Source organism: Myripristis murdjan, chromosome 9 (genome assembly GCF_902150065.1).
Source record: "Myripristis murdjan chromosome 9, fMyrMur1.1, whole genome shotgun sequence".
Lineage (NCBI taxonomy): Eukaryota > Metazoa > Chordata > Actinopteri > Holocentriformes > Holocentridae > Myripristis > Myripristis murdjan.
Window position 1 is genome coordinate 21015191 of NC_043988.1, and position 15879 is coordinate 21031069.

The 15879-nt window shown below is 40.1% G+C and overlaps 1 protein-coding gene across 1 annotated transcript in view; it reads left to right on the forward strand.

Annotated features, from left to right (window-relative positions):
• Positions 1-15879, forward strand: part of ccser1 (coiled-coil serine-rich protein 1) — a 143277-nt gene that overhangs the window by 4931 nt on the left and 122467 nt on the right. The window contains exons 2-4 of the mRNA XM_030060297.1: positions 1321-2338; positions 2874-3297; positions 6740-6924. Of these exons, the coding sequence (XP_029916157.1) occupies positions 1346-2338; positions 2874-3297; positions 6740-6924 (1602 nt within the window). The 5' untranslated portion in view covers positions 1321-1345. The remainder of the gene's footprint in view (positions 1-1320; positions 2339-2873; positions 3298-6739; positions 6925-15879) is intronic.

Consider the following 15879-nt stretch of genomic DNA (forward strand, 5'->3'; position numbering starts at 1 on the left):
ATTTGTCATCATCTCTGCCCGACTGTTGTGCCTTTCAACAAACAACACCGCAGCCATGCTCTTCCCCAAGTTAGAAGTTAGTAGCGTGCAATAACATGCACAATTAGCCTGTTCATGTTCTGGTTTGGTAAATTTATGGGTGTAACATGTCAGTAATCTCTACCATTACCACATCTCTGCATACATATTAATTGGCTCAACTGTGGTTAAATTCTCATGCCAAGTAGCTAGTCCCATTTCTACAGTCTGAATACTGTTTTGTACAGGTTAGTGGTAGTAAATGCAGCCCTTTCTCTCTCTCTGTCTCTCTCTTGCTCTTTGTCTGTGTGTGTGTGTGTGTGTGTGTGTGTGTGTATGTGTATATATTTGTTTCTCTATCTCTTTATTTTCTTTCTCTCTCTCTGGGCCAGTCCTATCTGCTCTGGATTTAGCAGCTGAATATTAACTATAGTGGAATGCAGCACGTTAAAGGGATGTCAAGCCTCGAGGTCTCATGCCTGCAGTGGTCACATGCAAGCACTGACACACTCTACATCAGATTTAGACTGATGGCATCAGCTTTATGTGTCCAGCTACATTTTTGCTGTGTGCTTTTGATCAAGAGATTGTGCTGTACAGATCGTGCTGTACAGATCGTGATGTCTCACTGCAGTAGAAATGAAAAATGTAACAGTGATATTTTGTCATCAGTGGGCTATGTGAGGGAGACCTCAACTTTACGGTCAAGAACAAAGGCTGAATGATTTGAAATTTAGGCTCTTATCCTAGGATCTTATCACACAAATGTCTTTATTATTGTACAGAAACAACACCACACCTTCACGAGGCATTTTCAGTATTCTACGTATGTTAAGAATTACCAGACACTCTTTGTATATGGAAAATGAAGGCATGTTTTTTTTTTCCTTTTTAAAGTCTGTTGTACTTTTGCTGCCCTTTTGCAGGCACTGATGTAATGTTTTCATCGCTAAAACTTTCACAAGGCGATCGTTAAAACAGTGAAAAGCAACACTGTTTTTTTGTTTGTGCATACATTATCTAGGCAGTGCCTAAATAGAAAAACAGGACACCTTTGTTGCAACACAGTACTTATGCAGTGGAATGATGCTGCAGTAACACGTTTTAATTCATTCATTATAGGAAGTGGAACCCTGGCTTTAGTTTGAGGTTTCTTATTTGTCACATGTTGCATGTAAGAAGTGCCTCATCGCTTATCCCTATTATCTTTTTGGCTAGGTTTTGCTATATTTTTGATGTGAATCTTGCATATTTTGCTGCATTTGACTTGTTTGTAATGCTTATGCTAATTTCTTTCCCCAGAGTGACCCACTGCTTCAGCTCCTAGATGGGTGAATCAGGTTCACGCCGTTCTACACTGGTCTCCCGCTTGCCCATCTTCCGCCGGAGCAGCAGTAAGAGGCAGGACTCTCTCCCCTCCTCTCCGTCTTCAGGCGGTGTGGGAAATGGCGTCCACACCTCCTCTCCCTCCAGTACCAACTCCAGCTCTGGCAGTACGGGGAAACGTCGGGGCATTTTCCGCACTCCATCACTCAGTTTCACTGGTAAACGAAACAGTGAGCCACGCGTCCAGCCTATTAACCTAAACCTCACACCGCCGCTGACGCAAAGCAAGGACGCCAATGGGAATAATCAGCAGACAGTAACATCGTCGTCATCGACTGGGTTTAGTGAGGGTGGGGGGCGACCCAAGACCCGCCATTCATTTGGGTTTGGCAGCCACAGACAAAAGAAAATCCCACGTTCTCGGACAGAGGATTTTGACAAAGCTTCCTCTTCCTCCTCTACAACCAATCGAAATGTATTCATCAACTGCATCAGCAGCTCAGGAGCCAATGAGGGTGATGACTCCGGGTTCCTTGATGACTACAGCGGTGGTAGTAATAACAACAAACGGTCGTCACGCCAAAAGAAACAGCTGCTGCCCAAATCTTTTTCAGCTCACCACCGCTTCTCCCGTAGCTCTGATCACCACAGACCTCCAGAAGTGAATTTGGAGCCCCCAACCTCCACTACTGTCACTCCAGGGGCAGAGGGGCTCACCCCAGGGTCCTGGCCAGGGGAGCTGCAAGGTGCTGGGGGTGAGAGCTCACTCCAGTCTCCTATGATATCAGAGGACCGAACCACAGCAATCACACCTTCGGAGTTTATCCCCATCACAGAGGATTCTGTGTCAGAGGTGGATGCCCTGCCAACTCCCAGCCCTGGATCAGGTTTAGCCCCAGGACCTGCCCCTGTCCCTGGACAGGCTACTGACTCAGCTTCCCCTAATCCCCCACCTGCCCCAGAAAACTTCAGTGTGGCAGTCTCTACCTCCCAGGTAGTCTGCTTACTTTGTGTTCTTACTTTGTGTCCCATCAGTTTCTTTGTGCTACTTTAAAATCAAATGTGCTGTTTTAGATTTATGTTGAGCTGTTACTTGTAATCACAGGGCCACAGTGTACGTTTTCCATAATATAGTATTTTTGTATTCTTGTTATTATTTTTTTTATCCAAATAATAAGTCTTTGTGTTATGTAAACAAGAAGTTGGAATTTATTGTATTTGAATGTAAATGAGGGGAAACAGTTCCAATGCAGAGAGAAATCTATTTACTGAAGCTCAACAACTGCAGTGCTAAAAAAATTGAACTCTGAATAAATATTTGCTGCCCGGGGGCATTAATATACACTCAAAATGTGTGCTAAATTGGCTTTTCCTGCCTTAATATTTCCCAATAAGACTTTTACCTTACTGGAAACCCATCCCTCTCTTTATATAGTGGTTCTTTCATTTGAAGGTAACTTTTTGAAATGCCGATGAATCATTTCCTGTTCCTGTTTTTAATAATGTTCCCGGAAATATCTTCTCCCAAGGTGTTCTTCACTCCCGCCCAGTCCAGTGCTGAAAAACCCTTACTTCCTGACACCAGCACAGCCAACAACACAGATTATGAAACCGCCATTTCCCTCTCAGAGCCCGAGACAGCTGTACCCTGCCTCCCCCTGCAGCAACAATCACCGGAAGAGAGGAAGGAGAGGGAAGAGGAGAGGAAGGAGGCAAGGGAAGAGGTGCCAGCCGAGGAGAGGAAGGGGCTGGTGGAAGATAGGAAGACAGGTTACCATACCGAGACAACTAGTGAGAGTGAGGCATGCGTGGTGCGCAGCGAGGGCTGTCACTCGAACCCAGAGCAGTCGGACAGGAGGGCACGTAACACTCTTTCCATTCAGGAGGGAGGAAGAGGAAGCTGCTGCAGCCGCCATGAACCCAGGTCGTCTCACCTTAGGAAACCCCATGCAGGTACAGTAAGAATGCTTCGTTCAAAGAGGCCACATATAGCTAAAGCCAAACACGTTTAGTGCAGCACTGCAGCACCGGTTAATCCATCATACTCATAAACCTCTTCTAAGGAACATATACAAGCAATTTTAACTCATCTACATCCATAATGGAATTTGATTAGGAGCTACTACATGTGACAAGATCAGCTATTTTCCTGACTGGCCTTACGTGGGTATCCATGTCTATAGGAATTTATTTTTCCGTTTCTCAGTGGATGTTTCTCATGGTGGCTGAGTTGGTTAGCGTGAGTTTTGGCATGGTGCTCCGGTTTTCCTTCCACATTTAAAAGACACACAAGTCAGCATGATTGGAGACTCTAATTCACCAACAATTATCAGTTTGAGTTTGTGTCTTGTTTGGTGGGCAGGGAGTAAGTTACACCAAGCATATCAAACATCAGTGATGAAAGCAAAAAAAAAAAAAAACACCTTTGTATTTACAGCTGGACGATATGGACAAAATCAAATATCACTATATCAATATATTTGAATAACTTAATATCAATGTTTTGACAATATTTTAGAAATGGCTGTTGATGTTTTCAAAACACATTCACAAACAAGGGAATTTCAATAAGCAATCATGAACAGTATGGATGTGATGAGCAGGTAGAGGCAAATAATAGAATAGTTAGAACAGTGTAATAACTTCAGAAAACTGCATCCTCGTAGTGTAATGCAAAAATATAAACCCAAAATCCTAGATGATACTTGATATGCTGCCCAGCCCTACTCTCTCACAACTTACTTGGTACTGTAGTGACAAAAGACTTGATGATTGAAATTCACTAGATGATATTGAGTTACTGATGTTGACTGAAAACAATATTTTCCCAACTTTCAGTTTCTTAGGTTGTCAAAAATACAGATGAAACTTGTTCCTCTTCCACATCCATATGAACATAAAAATACATTTCATAGCTTGAAAATAGATTTGAAAGTCATGTCGCTGTGACATAATGCCAATCCTTCTAGCAATAACCAAGACAATCAATTTTAAAAATGCTTTCAGTCCAATAAATCAGTGCCAGTAGTGGGGAGACAGTAGTTACACAGTGTGTGTCATGCTCCAGATTTAACCTTCAAACACAGATGATTTGTTACTGTCATGCTCACTTCCTCTCCAGTTGCTGTCACGTATTGCACAGGAGGCTCTTTAGCCAAGGCTTCTCAGGTAACAAAAAGTCCTTTCTAGATAAGTCTTTCGCCCTGGGCTGTGTGTCTGCGAACGTTTGACTCCAGTTAACCTGCCAAACCTCACCAAACACCACAACACATTTTTGAACAGCTTTTTAATGCATTTTCCTGGAAAGGTACCTGGGTGTAAACATCATTTGTCATCCTGCTCTCTGCATGCATGAGCGAGACTTGTCTGGTTGAGTTCAGTGCTGTTTTAGGAGGAGAAATGGATCGTGCTCATGAGGAGTTACTCAGTGTTGGCGCTGCAAGAGTTGTGCAATTAATCGTGCATAATTGTACATGCCAGTTTTAGTTTCCATAATTGATAATAGCAGACTGGGAATTCAATTTAGAATGTCTTCTTGTGGCTGAAAATATGCAAAGTGTATAGGAGTTTCCAAAACTGCAGTGAAATAATTTTCTTTTTCAAATCATCAAGGCTAACAGTCATGATCACAATATCCAACAAAATGATTGGGGTTGTCATTCCAGCTATAAATATGATATATAATATACTGTTGATTTCTTAGTTATATTAGTAAGCCTGAAAGAGTTACTAAGAGACAGGATGAAAAATTAAATATTGCATCAAAAGGAGCTGGAGTACTGCAGCTCAAAGTGTTAAGCTCTGTTGTTCATTTGAAGTGAACCTAACTGTACTATTGTTGTTGTCAAGAATTGTTATGCATTGTATTAGTGGCCTGTGAGCCTGTTGTTGTTGCTGTATGCGCGCGCCCGCACACACACAAACACACACACACACACACGCATAAGCTGTTACTGTCTCACACCCACTGTGTAGGTGTGTGCAACAACAATGAATTCTTGAGACAGTGCATGGAAACAGAGGCAGAGTCCTTGGTATGATGCTCCTTTTTTCCTCTCAAATTTGTACTGCCCCACTCTTCTCTCCTTGTTGATAAGATGTGTCTGACTCACATCTACCTGTTAATTGTAGAACAAGACACAGATTTGTTAATGTACAATTATGGCAGTCTTTTCTGTTCTATCCTCAGCTTCAATGTAATGTATTTCTACGGAAATATCTTTCCATTCATTCTCTATTCAGTTTTATTTCGACTTGCTATATTGGCCGAGGCACTCAAACAAAAGGTGGCTTTTGCTCAAACAAGTCTAAATTCTGACCTGACTGAAGGGCTTCATGCAGGGAATATGAGAAATTGTCACAGATCTCCTGTGTGGGGCTGCCTGCTGAAATTTGGCGATTTGTATCACATTGTCGGCCCCCTGCAGTCAAAATTTATGCCAAGGACTCATTTTTTAGGACAGTCAGTGTGCACTGCAGTAAAACAATAAAAATAAAATGTAGCCTATTTCTGTTGAAATGCACCTTTTAAGATAAAAGTGACAAATAGCAACATATGGTTGTAGACAGAGCAAGAGACACATTGCTGCCTGAAGACCTCCTATAGTTTTTCAATTGCCATTCAGTAGTGTCACTGCGAAGCTGCCAGCACTTTATGATAAATTCCAGTGGAAACACTGAAGTGACTGATAATTTAGGCCAGTTTGATTAACAATGTAATTCCTCTTGTTTTCTAATCTTTAGAAAATTAAGAAGTTATAAAAACATCATTTAACCAGATATATCTGTGTGGTATCTCATTATTCTGACAAAGTTGCACAATAATTCATGTTGGCTGGGAATTAAAATTTTATAGAAGTTTGTGTTGCATTTGACCGTGACTAATTATGGTTGCTCTTAATTATTTCTAACATGGTCTATCAACACTGAAACTTGTGCCAGTGCACATTATGATTGCCAGATAGACCATGAAAATAATTAAATAAGGAAATAAATAAAACAAAGAGTAGTCAGATCAGCGTATTGAGCAGCCAAATGTGTTTTGACTGAGGAAATTCTGAGTTGGGCACAGCTCTTCTCCTGTAACTGGTAGACAACAAATAGATGTATTTTCCAACTGGGCCTGTGTGATTAAGAATACTGAACTATACAGTGTGTGTTCTTGGAGGCAAGAGCTGCTCCTGGACCAGCTTATCCAAAACAATATGCTCAAAGTAGCCAGCAATGGACTTTGGGGTGATCACAAATTATTGGAAATGGAAGTATAATTAATTTTTTTTTAACATATTGTTTGTGAAGGAAAATATATGCTGGTGGAGTCACGGTTACAACAATTTGACCTTCATTATTTGTTTGCTTGTTTTTGACTTTCTTGCTTTCTTTCTTTCTCCTCCAGCCTCTCTGTGCAGCAGTGTCAGCCCCTACCATGAGGTGATGCGGATGGAAAGGCGTCTGCGCTCCTCTTCTGAGGGAGCTGGTGGTCCTCGTATCCATGGAAACCACAGAGATGCCCCGGGCATTGAGGGCTGCGGTCTGCTCAAACACAGAAACAACTCTTCGTCATCCAAACTGGGAAGTCTGGTAGGTCTGAAACCTGTGTCTGTGAAGAAGTTTGTCTTTGTATCTGTACATGTCTTATTAAGTGATTTTAAAAAAATCATTTTGAATGAATGGCCACCGCTGTGAAGCAGTTCTTCTGCCTGTCTACCAGAGGACTGTGTTTCAATGTGTTAATCCAAACTTTTATCCATCTTAATGTCAATTAGCACAGAGGTCCTACATAATGCTATGTTTACATTCATCATCAGTCCTAGAAAATATAGCCATGACTGATCTTCATTTTACAGTGGTTTTCTTATCAAACTTCCTTTCTTATAGATACCATGTTTAGCAGGGATTAATTGTGTGATTATGAAATGCACAGTGCAATGTGTATAATATAGTTTACATTCTAATTAAGGGGTTGAGGGAATGCATAATCAGTGCATTTGTGTGGTGCAGAGCATTTACAGTGCCACACAGCAGGGAAGGTTTTACAGACACATGTACACTGACTAAATAGCTTAGTCTGTGCTTCGCCCCATTCGGCGTTACGGTTCATCCTCACAGTGGCATGACATTGTGGCCCTAGAACCTGTGGATTATTGGCTTAATGAGGAGTCTAGACTGCTAGACTGTATGTGTCTTTGCACTTGTTTCTCAGTGCATCTTGTGTTTTGTGTTTGTCAACACATTTCTGTACTTGTGTTTATTTGTCCTTGTGCGCCTGTCTATGTGTATGTCAGTATGTGTCACTTTCTACAGATTGTACTGATTGGAGTCCTGGGCCATTTGCATGAAGCAGTTCAGGATTAGGGTTAAGAATTGTTAAGAATGTATCAGTGTCATTTCGTCAACAAGTCCTTCTTAATGATTTGATCCCTTCAAGTTATGCAGTGAGATTGCATGGTGAAACTAAACGAGTGGAAAGTAGGACTTGTTCAAAAACACAGGGAGACGTCGTCATTGCCTTTTTTATCTCTTCTAGATTTCCTGTGCTCACTGTCTGCTTCTCCAAAGCTTGTAGTAGGATGCTGTTCCGTCAGCCTCAGGCTAGATGCAGTTTCAAAGCAGACAGCTCATCAAGATGAGTGACGAGTGCTAGGGTGAGAACTTTGAGTGATCAGACACACGAAAACATATTTTTTAAGGTGTTAACTGATATCTAGGTGTTTGAGATAGAAGATACTGGAAATCCGACCATTGGTTTTATTCTAAATTAGACAATATTTCAATTAATCTGTTTGCATGGGTTGCTCATAGAACTATTCCATTCATATTCTGATTCAGCAGAGATGCCCCCTTATGCCCCACACTAAGCCATTCACTCAAGTTTTCCCCGAGTTCTGAATCTTTAATTTTTGATGTTAGCGTGTTTTGCCCTTGTGGCCTTTTTCTTACAAATCTAGGTTTCTTTTTAAGGCTATAGATTGGAGTAGACCTACTCTGAGTGTTCCTTACTGTGATTGTGATCTTATCTGAGTTAAGGTAATCAGGAAATATTGTTTACAGGTATGTTTCTTATTCTGGGGATTGTTTTTAGTGTGTGCGTATATTGAACTGCCAAGGTAGTTGGTGCTACATCAAGAATTCTCTTTTTTCTGGGATGAAAAATCACTAATAGTGTGTATGTCATTGGATGTTTAGGGTGTCATATTTTAATTTGCCTCTACATCATCAGACTGCTTTTATGGCAGCTCCATCTGACCCTGACCCTTCCCTTGGCATTGTTGTCTGCTCAACTCAATGCATTATGTTTTTCAAATCAGTGGGGTACTTGAACTGGCCCTGAAACTGGTACAGTCATTCTGTGACCAAATGAGTGGGAGGACGGTCAGGACTAGCAATATGCTCACAGTCTGAAAGTGAAAACATGCATATTATAGACTTTGTGATTCCCTTATTGGTTCTTCTCTCTGATGTATTCATATTTATTTTTGTAGACCTTTGCAGCGCCCCAAAAAGTAACTCAATAATTGTGTCAGCCCTTTCTTGTTAAATGACTCCACCCTCTAAGGCTGTGCAAATGACTGTGGTCTTGTCCTCTGTGTGTTGTGCGTGCTCTTAAGGATGTGTGTGATCAGCACAGTTCTCCATGGCATTGGAGATTCCCTGCAGCTGAAGTGTGTAGCAGCATAGCGACGGAGAGGATGAACTGAAGCTTCTGTTCAGTTTTCTTTTTTATAATTGCCGTATACACTACAGCGCCATGCCCTTCAGCAACAGAAGGAACAGTTCCTGCACAGTAGAGAAACTGATCTGAACACGATCTGCTTCCCACAAGATCAGAATGCCTCTCAGTCACTCAGCAGTCAAGGCAAGAAGGGAGAGCAAGACAATTAAAAAGTGAATTCAAAACATTAGGGAATAAAACTGGGAATCAGTAAGGCCAATGTGTTTTGATTTGGTCGGTTGTAGAAACATTGGAAGCATTTTCTCATTGGGAATGGCCAACCCTCTGCGCCAACCCTTTTCAAGGTGCTTGAAAGCTTCCCCTGGCCTGCTCTCCATGATGAAGCGGGTCTTAAAAGGACAACAGGCTGGGAACTCAGCTAACTAGAGCTCATGATACTCTATACTCTATAACTACAGATAAAAATGAACATAAAAAACTTCCAATAAGAAGCACAGAATTCGTGCTTTTTGGGTCAGCACCCATTACAGTGATAAGAATTTTGAAGTTGAGCACGTCACTTCTCCTGTTTTGAAGTTTCAATAGGAGACAAGATACAAAAGACCAAGACAAGTTGTAGCAAAGATGATGCTCCTGCTCTAACCTCTGACAAACCTAAAAAAAAAAAAAAACAACTTCCAGTGCATAAGCTCTGTAAAATCTTGATATCAAGAATCTGTTTTTTTTTTAGACACCAGTGTGCCTGCCACCAAGCGAAGGCCATATCCATAAAACCCCACTCTTACAACACTGAGGTATACAAAATCAGCAGCTTGGTAATTTGAGGTTAGTCATAAATTTACCAGGCTGTGGGTATTGTGACAGAACCACATTACTACCACCATTTTCTCAGCAATAGCTCAGGTGATAGCCAATGAAATTATGCAAATCAGCCTGATTACCCAGGCTTTTTAATCTGTCACTCCACCTAGACATGGCTAGGATATAAATAAAGGTAACCTGATTTTCCCTTCAAAATAAAAGTGAAATATTTTTATTCCTATAAGAGAAGAATAATTCGGTATTAAATAGACCAAATAACAAATCAAATCCAAATAATCTGGAGACTCAGTACAATGCATCAGGAGTGAAACATTACCTGTTGGACAGTTGGGTTTTGTAAAATAGTATTTTATCTATTAACAGCCATTTACTGTATGCATATTAGTATATCAAAAATATGTCATGAAATACTCAAATGCCAAACTTATTCCACACAACCTGGAGCAGTGTATCCTACCTACCTACATTGGCTCTGACAATACAGCATCTTGCAAAGGCCTGTACACTGGAAATTGTGTGATCGTCTTTAACTATTTATCCCAATGTTATATTTAGATGAGTGACAGCCTTTTAGATTCAAGAGAAATTCTGAAAATTCACTTAGATGTGCAGGGGTTTATCAACTTCACTTCCTCCGTTCCTGATTGGCTCTTTGTTTTGATCAATTATATTTATTGTTGCTGATGTGGCACTGACATGATTGATGTCATTTTCCTTGATTGATGTCATTGATTGACATGATTGCTCATTGGACTAAGGAGTTTCCTGTCAAATAGGCATGTCATTTAAGCCCCTGCCTCTTTGCCAGTTTGCTGGTTTTTCGTTGTCCAACAGCTTATCTGCTGATTCCAAACTCACACTGATCACAGGGATGGTTTGTCAATAAGAGACATGACTTCCCTATTGAATGATGATGATGATGATGTCATTTTAATCCTTCACCCTTTTACTGATTTTCTTTCATTAGCTATTCCTTTTGACACAAGTGATGGCTTGAAGGACTCAGGATACTTTACATTTGAGTGGTGATGTCATTCAAGCCCTTTATTTTCCTGATTAGCTGTTTGTCAACTGTTTATGTTTATACATCATAAAATTTAATTGAAATGTGTGAAGGCTCCTTGACCTTTTGGAAAAGAATTTCCAGTACTTTCACAATTTCATTTACTTCTCCCTTTCCCAAATGAGTGTTTTTTGATCATATTTAACTACTGATTCTGAAATCATATTGAGATGCCTGGCAGCTCATGGAACTTGAGAGATATTTTCCTGTGGATTGGCATGGTAATTTCACACACACACACACACACACACACACACACACACACACAGAGTGATGGCTGCTGTTGCTCATCTGTATCCATCCCAAATCCGTAGTGAGATCAATGACGGGTTGTAGGAGCATCACCAGGAGAAAGTTTCTTATGGATTGGTGCTGTCATAATGACCCTCCCTCTTTCCTGATTGGCATTTTTATTTTCTGTACCTATTGATCCTAGAGTTGCATTAATAAACCCAAAGTTAATGTTAAACCCAGTGTGCAGGACTTCACTGGTAAATGCATCTTTGTGCTTGTTGTATAAAGAATTTAAGAGCTAACGAGAAGTTTGTGTGATGGGAGTTCTCATAGTGATTAACCCCACGAGCAAGAGCAAATTTGGACTCACTTATCCTGGGGGATGGCATGTGCCTCACCCTGTCATAACCACTTAGTGCCCATATTGAGACTGTCTCGGTAAAATGACAAATGTGAACTCATCCCAAGACTGACTATATACCAGGTGATATTTTTGCACACCACGGTAGGCTTTTCTGCCTCTCTTAAGGGACAGACAACCATAGGTCATAAAACTAATCCATTAATTCATGTTTATGAATAAGAAAACACTCACAATCTTGTCCCACAGTGCCATGCTAACTCCACTGCCTGTAAGTCTTATGAGTGCAGGCTCTTTTAATCACACTACCAACATTAACTACATATCTTAATCATTAAGTACATGTTAGCAACATGTTTACGTTTTACTTTAAAAAAAAAAAAAAAAAAGAAACTGGCCCTGTTTCCAGTTATTAACATTGAGAGCTGGCATAATGTGTCTATGCTGGTCATTGTGCATCTTCCTAATATGTGAAGTTTAGCTAGATAGAGAGAGCTAGTACATAACCACAATATGTAACACACCATGTATGAATATTTAGCAAATCTGTCTGTCTGTCTGTTACTTCGTGAATATATAACACACTCCTGGAGATGTGCAGGGACATTACTGTTTAAGTTGAGGTTGTTTTCTGACTAGATGCGTTTAAGTGCTTATCAGATATCAAAGATTACATTCACACCTATGCAGTTCATTCAGAAGAAAAATGTTGTCTTCCCCTCTCTGACTTTTGTAGTTCATGTTAAATTACTGACACTTGATACGTATGGGCATTAAACAATCACTGGTGAAGCAAGGTTGTCTTCACTGGAATACATGTTAACACTTTTCTATCCACAGATCGTAATTTCAGGCAGTCAAACTTGCTAAGAGGGAATGCTACACACTTTAACGTCAATCTGTGACACTGCCATGGCAAAATGGCATCTCAAGTGATGCTGCTCTGTATACATGCACAGTGGGTCACACTGAGTTTGAGAATCTCATAAATGAACACATGAATTTAGAATACAGGAAAAACATCTGTTTTTTTTTACATTTAATGCTGCTTAAGGCAAAGCTCTAAAATTAAGTTCAGCATGAGTGTGAATGGATAAAGTACTTTGAGAAACTTCTTCAGTCATCTGTAGGATTTCAGCATTATTATCCTATTTGTTGGCTTAGGCTGCCTACCAAACATCCCACTAGCCTTTGTCGATGCATGCTGTAGCTCTATCCACAGTGGATATCCCTCCGTTCTGTTTGGAATGGATTTCCAACAGCATGCCCAAGGAGTAAAGCTCTGTGGGATGAAAGTTAGTTTATTGGCTTTGAAAGTAGTTTCCATTTACTTTACCAGGGAGCGTAGGCTTATACTAAGAGACTGAAAAAGACAGGCGTACATACATTGCTGTGTACTTCACAGACTGCATCGTCTCCTTGGCATTTACACTTCACCAAGCATGGGGTAATCTCTGTGTTTCTGTCTCTGGCCCTGTGAAGGTCCCTTCAGGGGCCTTAGTTGCGGAAAGAGGGTGGAAGCGTGGGACTGCGTATGAAATTATCTAGCCTCACTTCTCCTTGCTCTTTTTGTCCAATGGAAGTTTGTCAGATATCAGAAGGCACTTCTAACTTCTAATGAGAAAATCTGCGGTGAGACACTTGAGTGTTTGCAGTGTGCCTGTGTATGTTTGCAGTATGTACATTTCATGTATTAACTGGTGTCTCTTTGTTTATTCTTCATTGTTTCATTTCACAGTCAGAAAACCATTGTGTCAAAATAAATAAATGCATGAATTAAGCAAATGAGGATGTGTGTGTGAGAGAGAATTCTACTTAGTGGTCCAGCCTGTGTGTGTATAGGTGTTGTTTGTGTCTCGGATGTGCATTTATGCATGTGTTACAAAGGCTTGTGGGACACACTGTGCATGAAGGGCATTAGAGAGAAACACTAAAGCACATCACAGCTTGTCAAGAACCACACTAAAAAGATGCTAGATGAGTTCTGCTTGATTGTTACTGTCTAATTAAAGTAGAGGCTCAGTGTAATTATCAAATGAAGTTTGCAGAGATGAACGTGACTCGTTTTTTGAATTCACAGAAGTACACTGTAGGCGAAGAGAATTTGTGTTTGCTTGAGTTGTTTGGTAATCTCTCAGTGATTGTTATTGTAATGTTCTTGTAGCCTTGGGAAGCTGTGAGCTATTTATCTTACCAGAAGATTCAGTATTTTTCTCTCGGTAGATTCTCAATGACAGCTGCAACAAGATTGTGGCAGGCTGACAGTGATTACATTTAATTCCAGTTGATGAAAAAAAGGATTTTTGTCATTACTCAGGGACATTTTCTAAGAAATGTTCTGCATCTTATCCCACAGACAAACTGAATAACTGTGAGCATGCAGTCATGTTAGTGATTTGAGAGAGAAAAGTGCGATGATGTGGTTCAACTGCATTGCACAAATGCGTCAGAAATTGCTTGGTAGTTTGCTTGTTAGATGGTTCTCTAAAACAGTGTGCTTTGTGCTTTCAGACAGATAATTGGGTATAAAAAGGATGATGAGGACTAAAATGGGATATGAGTGTTCTCTTTGATTTCTCAAAGTTGTCATAACAGACAGTTGTATCATACATACATGACATACACAGAAAATGTTAGGAAATTTGCAACTTTTACAGAAGTGGTTGATGAATAAACGGATGTTTCCTCAGATTTATCTCTTGGCAGAGTAATGAAGTTTAGATATATAGTTTGTCAGGTATCCTGCACATTACGTAGATTTGAGTAGTCCTCTCCCTCGTTATTTGGGTGGAAAAAAAACTCTTTTTGCTTTTGCATATTCCCCTTGGAGCTATTTTCCGTTCACTGTAGAATGTCTTTCTTAGAAGTTTGTTCAAACATTTCCTTCTTACTTCTAATATCAGTGCTCTTGATTTGCAATATTGGTTCTAACTTAAGTTTGTTTTGAAATCATTTTTCACACAAAAAAGACTGAGCTGAGAGATAGTCCTCATTAAAATACATTGATGTTACAGTTAAAGATCTGACAAGAAGTAATTCCTCAAGTTAACAATTAACCGTAGGCAAAATTACATCTCCCTGTCTGCTTAAACCTGTTCAGAGGCAAATGTGCTGAAGCCTATCCCAGAATGCACTGGGTAGATGGCAGAAAAACACCTTGGAGAGATCACCAGTCCATCACAGGATTAACACAAGTAGACAGACAGACAAACACACATACATTCATCCCTGTGGGCAATTTAAAGTCTCCAGTTCACCAGACGTGCTTGTTTTTGGAGTGTGGGAGGAAACCCACAGGAACACAGCAAGCAAACACAAGAGGACCAGGACTGAGATTCAAATGCAGGACTGTCTTGCTGAACCACCATGCCTCCCCATCATAAACATGAGAAAACTGTTTGTGTTCATCCTTTGCTGTAGAAACACAGATTTAGTTCTTACAGTGATAGCCTCATTATTCAATATCATTGTTTTATCTGGAGAAAAAGAATGCCTAAATTAGCATAACTTTCTGGATTCCTGGTTAAACTAGACAATTTCATTGGCATTTTGCCAACATAATAATTGTATGACAACAGAAATTAAAGACCACCCAGTTTCCTAAAAAATCCTGCAACTCGCTGCATTGGCCTCAAAACAAACCCCCCTTTTTTAAAGATGAAATCTAGTTTTTCATATAAAGTTGGTGAATATATTTCTGTTTTCTTTTGATGTGGATAGGTAAACACACAAAGCAAGGATTGAGTAAACAAACCTACCTTATACCTTGTTCGGATGAACTTATAAAATAAAATCGTTTTAGCCTCAAAAGAAAGTTAAGGTTTTGCCACACTGAAAGATATTTTCACAGACACCAATTCTAGACATATGTATTTGTGCTCTGTATCATGAAACAAATTATCACATTTATGTCACAATTTAATCCAGAAGCTTGTGAAAATTCACCTGTTACATGCAATGCTGTGTCATCACACAGTGGTGTGACGTTTAATTCTCTTTGAAATATTGACAGAGAGATAGACCCTGTATAGCAAGACTATTCAAAATACCCAATGATAATAATTTTGCACAATTAAAAGAGAAATTGTCACTGGTTAATGGCAACAAAATGTGGCGTTCCGTGAAGTTAAATGAAGAAGACAGCATGTGTGGTTCCTTGAAAGCGCTTAGTCACAACTCCAGTCCTCAGACTCAGAGTGCTGCTGATTTTCTGTCTTATCAGGTGGTTAATTGAATTTGCCTGATGTTCTGGGTCTTAATGACTACCTGTTAGATGGCTGCAATCAAAATCAGGAGTGCTCGGGGTGTCAAGGATTGGAGTTAGGAACCGCTGTTTTATCTCAAAGCTGGGTTTTAGAATGCGTAGCTTCACCCACTTTTTAC